General features: G+C 39.1%; 1 protein-coding gene across 1 annotated transcript in view; it reads right to left on the bottom strand.

Annotated features, from left to right (window-relative positions):
* Positions 1-6668: 6668 nt before the first annotated feature.
* LOC103361615 (myosin-2 heavy chain) overlaps positions 6669-8884 on the bottom strand; it is an 8123-nt gene continuing 5907 nt past the window's right edge. Inside the window, exon 5 of the mRNA XM_008287746.1 lies at positions 6669-8884. This exon is cut by the window's right edge and continues 2 nt beyond it. Within this exon, the coding sequence (XP_008285968.1) occupies positions 8840-8884 (45 nt within the window). The 3' untranslated portion in view covers positions 6669-8839.

Raw genomic sequence — 8884 nt, 5'->3', positions numbered from 1 at the left:
TACAAAGTGCAATATACAAAATGAATGTATTATTATCTATGAGTCTTTTAGAGACACGCTGGACAAATTCTCCACGTTGAAATCAATTAGAATTTACTTACAACCAGCAAAGTGTTTGTTTTGGTTCACAGTTTTACTTGTTTTACGTGTTGTTTTGTTGTGTTCTTAAATTATTGCTACATCTTTGTTTTGGTTTTTTTTGTATTCATAATTGGTGCGACGTCTAAAAAAAAGCAAGTGCAAGATCAAAATAATTCATATGTGGAACTGTAAAAAATAATGGATGCTGGATATCTGTTGAATGAATCAACGCTGGGGCTGCAAGGTGGTTCAGTGGTTAGCACTGTCACCTCGCAGCTAGAAGATCGCCGGCTCGAGTCCCAGTGAGGACACCCGGGATCTTTCAGAGTTTGCATGTTCTCCCCGTGCAGTGTGGGTTCTCTCCGGGTTCTCTGGCTTCCTCCCACACAGTCCAAAAACATGTTGAGGTTAATTGGTGATTCTAAATTGTCCGTAGGTGTGAATGTGAGTGTGCTTGGTTGTCTGTCTCTAAGTGTAGCCCTGTGATAGACTGGTGACCTGTCCAGGGTGTCCCCTGCCTTCACCCTGAGTCAGCTGGGATAGACTCCAATTAAGCGGTGTATAGATAATGGATGGATGGATGGAATCAGCGCTGGTAAAAAGTTGCTCTTGTGTTTTCAATTGACTTTACATACAAGAGATATTTCTTTTTATTTTATTCACATTTTTGTAGCATCTACAAATTTGGCGTTTTTGGTTGTTTTTTTTTAACACCATGCTGCATGTATCCTCCAACATCGTGCTCCTCTGTTCACTGTTTCTGAGCCATGCCGCATTTATTTTATAGATTTTTTTTCTCCTTTTGGTCGCTCTTGCTGTCTCTGTTTATGTACACTGCCTGCAGTTCAACCAAAAACTCAGGTGCAAATAGTTTTCAAGCGTAGATTTGTTCATTTTTTTGTGATGGAATCTGTTGAATGGACTTTAACCCTGTTCAGGACTTTCATGTTGCTGTACATAGAAGGTCTGTCAGGGTCCACTGGACCCCAAGAAAGAATACGTGCAAAATATTTGTTGGTATTCATGACAGACTTTTATACGATGTTAAATAAATGTTCTGATAAGTTGATGTATTTTTGGTTCCAAATGCATGACAAATGTCCCTCATTTTATATTTAAAAATAATAATAATTCCCCCCCCCAAAATAACCTGTCATTTAAACCAAATGGGGTCCAAAAGTCCTGAATAAGGTAAAACTGTCATATAAAGTTGCTGTGTTTGAAATGACTTGGTTTGCGCTGTAAGATTGAACCAATCCGTCAGATTTACAGCATCAGGGCAGAATATGGACAAACTCCAAAGTCATGGTGACCTCTGGCTGTCCCTGTTGATGCTGCTGCCAGGGTGTGGGACTCTGACATGTGCTGGAATCACATCATCCGACAGATCTGGTGCTTTGCTACACTTTCACCTCAGTGTGAGTCAGTTAATTAGACACATATTTGCACATTTGTGAGAGCAAAAATGCATTTTGTGTCCAGAAAACAGTGTCAGATCAGCAGAGGAATCCAGTTCTCGTCAGTTTCAGAAACATTACGTAACTGTTTCCATTCACGGGCACCAAACGACGTCATCAGCGTGTTATTTTTACCACAGGTGCATGCTGTATTATTATTTTTTTTTACATTTCTGCACATGCACGGCAAACCGCACATTCCACATTGTGAGCTTTTGTCTCATCCGTCTCTGTATCCTCTCCTGGTCCGCCGCTGACCTTGTGGGCCTACTGGGGCGGAATGATAGCCCTCTGATTGCCTAATTGTGAGCCTGGGGGGAGAGTTTTAATCTGCAGCAGATGGAGGGCAGCGCTGGGAGAGACGGCAGCGCAATGTGGAGCAAAATGATTCGAAAAGGAAACTGCACGCGGATTAACAAAATCCATTTAATGACGAAACATTGCTTATATTTATATTTTCAGCCTCCTTAAAAACACAAAATGGCAAAAATCATCCTCATCTACTTGAGTCCAAACCAGTTGTTGTTGCTCTAAAGGTTCAAATGCAAAAATCTGTGGAGAAAAAAAAGCCAAAGTTGTCTTGAGTGTCTGCTAATCTAAAAACTAGTCTATTTAGAGCACATTTCAGTCCGATGAATCGATGCATTTTGACATTTTGCTGCCTACATGGATGCAAACCGAAGACAGAACGTATATTTGGCTCGCTTATTTCTACATGTGGGTGAATCCAGGAGATATAAAGAGCAAGTGAAGATGGAAACACGACTCTGAAACCTTTTCTGTGATCAGGACTCACCGACGACTGCAGGCACAGACAACATCATGAAAATAAATAAATACAGCTTTGTTTGGTACAGTTTTGTTTATTTATTTATTTATTTTCTGTTTCCTTTCAAATTAGTTAATTAGATTGTTGTTAATGCCCTACAAAGAGGACAGGATTGTCGAAGGGGTAAGGGTGGATGTTTGTATTTGTTTCTGTTTTTAGTGTTGTTTTTGCTTTGTTTGTGTTTGTGCTTGTTGTGTTTTGTTTTGTGTTATTTTTGTTTTGTTTTGTGCTATTTTTGTTTTGTTTTGCATTGTTCTTGTTCTTTTACTTGTCTTGTTTTTTTTTGTCTTTATCTTTGTCTTTTTTTTGTTTTGTTGTTGTTTTCTTTTTGTGTTTGTTTTATCTTTATCTTTTTTGTTTTGCTGTTGTTGTTTTCTTTTTCTGTTTGTTTTTTTCTTGTTGTGTTTGGTTTTGAGCTGTTTTTGTTTTGGGTTTGTTGTTTTTGTTTTGTCTTTATCTGTCTTTTTTGTTTTGTTGTTGTTGTTTTCTTTTTGTGCCTGTGTTGTTGTTGTTTCTATTTGGTTCTTTTTGTGTTTTGTTTTGTGTTGCACTGTTCTTGCTCTTTTACTTGTCTTGTTTTTGTTTTGTCTTTATCTTTTTTGTTTTGTTGTTGTTAATTTTCTTTTTGTGTTTGTTGTGTTGTTGTTTCTATTTGGTTCTTGTTGTGTTTTGTTTTGTTTTGCATTGCTCTTTTCTTTTTTTGTTTTTGTCTTTTGCTTTTTGTTTTGTTGCTGTTTTCTTTTTGTTGTTGTTTGTTTTCAGGGGATACCACAGTTTACAAATAAAAACACAAAACTACAACACAGTACCACATGTGGCCTCTGTTGCTCTGTTCTGCTGCTCGGTCGTGTCGGTTTGTCCTGGACAACATCAGGAAGATCTTTTCTGTCTGAACATGCAGCACAACTCCTGGTACAAGCTCCCATAACATCACACAGGGACTACTACAGTTCCTCACTGGCCTCCCCGCATCCCCGGTCAAACCTCTGCAGATGATCCAGAACCAGCAGCACGTCTGGTTTTCAACCAGCCAAAAACAGCACATGTCACCCCGCTGTTCAGATCACTTCACTGTTGCTGCCTGCATCACATTCAAAACCCTGATTCTGACTCTGAGAACAGCTCCCTCCTGCCTGAACTCTCTCATTCAGGTCGACATTCCCTCTGCTCACTAAAACCTCCTGATCCAACCACCACAGCAGGGCCGAGGTCCATAGCTGGACTCTTGTCCTCTGTGGTTCTGCGGTGGTGGAACCAGTTACCAAACTCTGTTCAATCTGCTGATTCCTTCTCAGTCTTTAAGAAAAGACTAAAGACTGTTATTCTGCACCGGTACTACCCCGTGCAGGGCTACTGGTCCAGCTCTCCGTTACTAGGGCTAAGTTCTGAGCACCTCCTGGCCCATGACCTAATAAGATTCTATAGAACTGCTTAAGCTGGTGTCGGGGAAACTCGCCTAGCTTCAAACTGCCTTAATCCAGACGTCTACCCCACTTCTTCTAATAGGTAACCCAACTAAGTAGCCTCAGTAGTCAAATCACCGACCAGACACGCCTGTTAGTGGCAGCTTTCCTCTTAATGCATCGAGCACTTGGTAAATGGCTAGGTTAGATTTAGAGGTTTGGTACAACTAACCCCAGGGATATGTTTAAACACTCTATTTTACTTATGACTCTTCACTCAACACCTTTGCACTTGATAGACTGAAAATTACCTCCCATGCAGCCTGCTATTGGCACCAACACCTTATCACACTTGTTCTATGGCACTTATCCAGGTTGTTGGTTCTGACTAGATCCTGGCTTGTGTCGTATCTGCTCTCAGATGTACGTCGCTTTGGATAAAAGCAGAAATGAAATTGTAAACTGTCAAAAGAGAACGCAAATGTCAACATAAACAGCATCAAAATATTAAAATTCATGAACCACATCGATTCTCTTTTTCACTTTGCTGTCTAAATAATAATATCATCACATGTAATCATGTAGATACTTACAGACACGTTAAGATGTTTTATTAAAAATGTTCTTAATGGATGAAAACATGCTGATTGTTATCCAAGTAATGCTTTGCAGAGCGTTGTTCTTTAAATTAATGTTTTTGTGAATAAAATGTCTTCTTCATTCTCTGGAACGTGTGATTCCAGACCCACAACGGACACAACGGAGCCCTGTTGTGAGCCGGAGTCACAAACTGCCCAACCGGAGCTCGGCCAGGATAACAAAAGTGAATTTACAGGGAGTGACAGAGCGAGGCTTTGGCCGCTGGGATTGGTCAGTTCCTCCCTCGCAGACCCAGAGGCAGGGTCACTGAGAGAGAAGAGGGAGGCACACGAGGTTAAAGCGATTATTTAATCTCGGAGGTGGACGAGTTATCTAACAAAAGAAGAAGAAGAAGAAAGGCCTAAAAGAGCAAAGGGCTGCAGAAAAAAAAACAAAAAAACAAAAGAAACACTGGAGGTTTGTCTGCTGCCATGTTGCCTTATTTTCATAGTAATTTGCATTTTCTGCTTTTTTTTTTATTTACATGTAGTCAAATCTGAAACCAAAAATAGCCCTCCAACCATAACTTGTCAAAGGGAAGACATTGTCTGTGGCCTCGGCTGGTGTTTGTATGCATTAATCATTACCTGATCAACCAGGATGCAGGTGAGCTGGTATTTCACAACCAGCCCCACTCCCTGTCAGCTGTGTACTCTGTGAGCCGATCACTCCGATAACATTCAGGGCAAGATTCCAGTTTGGTTGCATTTTGCTTTTGGTTTTTTTTTAGGCAGCCCTTCCAGACGTTTCTGATAATGTCCTTGATGAACCTGCAACAAAATCTCCAATCATTAATCTGACATAATGACTGCGGCTTAGGGAGGCGTTTATTCATTTAATGTCATTCTGTAGGCTGCCAGTGTTATGAATAGGAATGACACAATGGTAGAAATGTGACAGTGACCTTTAAATAGATTTAACCGGTTTGCAGAATCGAGTTTTTACATTTTTTTTGTGGGCGTAGTCAGCAGCAGCTGAGATAACAATCTCACTACATAGTTCATGAAGCTGTTCAGGGACCTTAGATTGCTGCTGATAAGTTCTCTGTTCACATGTTATATGAAAAGGACAGCGTACATCACAAACTATTGCAGGGAATGAAAGCCTGAGGTGCAGGTCGTATCCATAATGCAGAGCTGCTTCTCTTTCCTGATTTAAACTGCTGTAGGAATTTTACTGTATTTTAAAGATGCTTTCAGCTGATGTTACCTCGTTAACGTGTCCATATAGTGTTTTCTATTTACTAGACGATGCATCACAAGCGAAATAACCAGTCAACACTTTGTCTGAACATTTTCACCTCAAAACTGTCGACTTACATTTGTTTTTTTTCTTCCTAAAACTAAAAACCGTCTCTCATCATAAGACCGTCTCCTAACCGGTTTATTGTGGTTATTTTATTTTGCTGTTGTACATTTTACTTTGCTCTTTTTAACATATTTTACTGTTACTGTCTCAGTTGTTTTGTTCTTTTATTTCTTTACATTGAAGATATATTATTTTTGGATGTTTTATATTTTTGGTCAAAACTTAAAAAAAAAAAAAAAAATAATGTCCACATCAAAATTCTATATTTTTTTTCCAGATAATTTGTTCTTTTATGACGTTTGACCATAAAATTATATATATATATATTTGCTATATTTAAGTCAACAAAAAAAAAAACAGTAATATACAATTTAAAATCTGCATTTTATGATGATTTTTTTCCTTTTCTTTCCTTTTTCAATGACAGTCTTAAAAAAATGGATATCAGACTTTTGGAGTTTAAAACATAACTCATCTAAGTAACCAATCCTGTGGAACTTTCTGCATCATTGTTCTTCGGAATGTCTTCCTGGTTCAGATGTTCACACCTGAATTATTCTAATATTACAACATGCCATCGTGATGCATTTTAAACTGTACAAGTCCTCCCCCTTATGCAGAAAGAACAGACGTAAAACCTGACTCAATGACATCGGTATTATTTGCAATACTACTTCCTCAATTGTATGTGTCATACAACATGACTTAATAATGGATTCAAGGCCTTTATATTTGGAAAAATGCCCAATATTGAATTGATCAACCTCTAGTTTATACATTAATTCATAAAAAGTTAAAAGAATAATCTGAATTTGTAATTAAATATATTTTGTATTGTGGTTTTTCTATGTGCATGTAAATAAAGGATGCTTCTTCTACCACTGGATAAAATGAAGAGCTGCACGTGACACAAATAACTTCATGAAACATATTAAAATGTCATTCATAACTAGTTTTATTTTTTTTATTGACCACATTGTGCAAACACACAACCCCTCTTTTAAAACAAAGCCGGCCATCAGCTGGTGACATAAATCAGCCGAACCGCAGCAGGCAAACACTGCTGCTGAGTAACTGACTCAAATAATGACAATAATGACTAGGACTCCTGTTTAGTCAGTAACATCCAACATGTCTCACGTCGACTGTGCGAGCAAAACACGGTCAGTTTATTACAAAAGCATTTTACACCAACATTTAAAAAAACAACAGCACACGACCAACACCGAAACGCCCAAATCTTCTGCACAAAAATAAATAACACATCGAAATAGACCGTCAACCTTAAGTGCATTAGAAACCAGTTGAGTGTGTTTACGTGGACTGGAGCATCACGAGGCATCGTGTTCTTGTGTTTGTGCGAGTAAACGTCACATGATCTCATTATCACAGTTTTGTAAAACCCAGATATGCTAGCTTTTAGCCATTTTTTAGCAGAGTTTTACCATAAACAGTGTCAGTTTGTGATACCTGCTGCTGTTATCGTAGCCCAAACTGAATTACAGCGACCTTTAATGTCAGTATGACGTGATGATGCTGCTCATACGAGGCTTCTCGTTGGATGTCGGTCCGGCAGAGGTGATAGCGGATGCTGTGGTGGATCAGAAAGAGCTCACCAGGAGGATTTTTGTGGAGAACCGGAGCTTTGTTAAGAGGAAACTTCCAAATTCACCAGAGCTTGCTAGCAGTAGCTTCTGACACAACTACAGATATCCGCATTGAGTCAAAACTCTAATTCAAGATATCTGTAATTACATTCATCCGGACCGACTTGCAGTTTGAGATTTTACAACATCATTCTGACTGGTTCAAACTTAAGAATCTATAAAAGGGCAATGCAGATATGTTGAACTGAGGAGGATTAAAGAGATCTTGAACTAGAGTTAAAACTAGTCAGGATTAAACTGTGGATATCTGCAGCTGAACTGTGGACACATGACCTGACACTTGAAAAGCTCCTTTTGGCAAAAAGGAATTAAATGACAGACACATTCTCAGTCTGGCAAGGAAATAGTAACAGAAGCTCTCAAACAAACTTGGACACGGTTGCAGGTTTCTGACACTTCCTGGTTTCAGCTGACAGAAACGCAAACACTGGCGGCAGTGAAAACGTCTCTGCAGTGGTGAAGAAAGAGTTAAAGAGTTATTCAGATGGGACTGGACCTGTTCCGGTCTAGTAGGTAAACAGGTCACAGGAGACTATGAAAATAATTTAAAGGTCAACAGTTAAGGGAGTGTTTGCATCCATTAATCAGTCACCGATTACTGATCCATCAAGCAATATGAGATATGCAGAGCAAGATTTCTCAATACTATAAAGCAAGTTTGAGTAAGTTTTCTCTGTCGCCGGCTCAACAACACTTAAAATCCCAATCAAAGATGATTATCAACGCTCTGTGTTAGCAAGGTTTTCTTAATCGGGTTAAGAGGATATTTGATGCAATGTTTGAGTCTTTTTCCACACAAAATTGTAAAAATTGGTTAAAGTAAAAAAGTGCTGCTGCTGCAAATCATGCAAGAGAGGAATGCAAACATATTTATCTCATTCCACAGCGTGTCCATTCAGAGCTCTGAAACTCTAAACGTGATACAGGATGCTTAACTTTTAGGCCAGACATTGTCCCATAATGAAGGAAACTACTGGTTTTTGGACAAATCAAAGCGAAATCAATGTTGTTGATTGAGTATTCTCTGTGCAAGTCAGGACCAAACATAAAAACATATTTGTGCATTTTGTGCATTAGCAAGTTGCTCTTCAAAACTTCATTTAGCGACATTGATAACGTACAGCCGCAGATGAAAACCTCAACCTGCATCTGCAACCGTCAGGACAATAGCTGCTGAAAGGGAGTCGGTTTGAATCCCAAACTCGCCATCGGCATCACAGTTAAAATGGTGGTTTGGCAGGGTAAAGCACCACCTGAAAACTCTCAACAAACCTCCCTGACTCTTCTTTTGTAGCCCTCAGGATACTCACATCCAGTTAAACACACTCAAGAATCCCATAAACCAACAAGCTGAAATCAGGTTTTGCTAAAGCAAAAACTTTCACAGATTTCAGTTTCTTTAACAGATGTGAAAGTTCATCATCTTCACTTAGGAGCTTCTGCCTTTGGTTCTTCCTATTTAGGAGCTTCTGCCTTTGGTTCTTCTGGTTTAGGAGCTTC

The sequence above is a fragment of the Stegastes partitus genome, unplaced genomic scaffold (genome assembly GCF_000690725.1).
Source record: "Stegastes partitus isolate 25-593 unplaced genomic scaffold, Stegastes_partitus-1.0.2 Scaffold517, whole genome shotgun sequence".
Lineage (NCBI taxonomy): Eukaryota > Metazoa > Chordata > Actinopteri > Pomacentridae > Stegastes > Stegastes partitus.
Note: the sequence above shows the minus strand (reverse complement) of the source record. Positions and strands in the feature narration are given on the sequence as shown.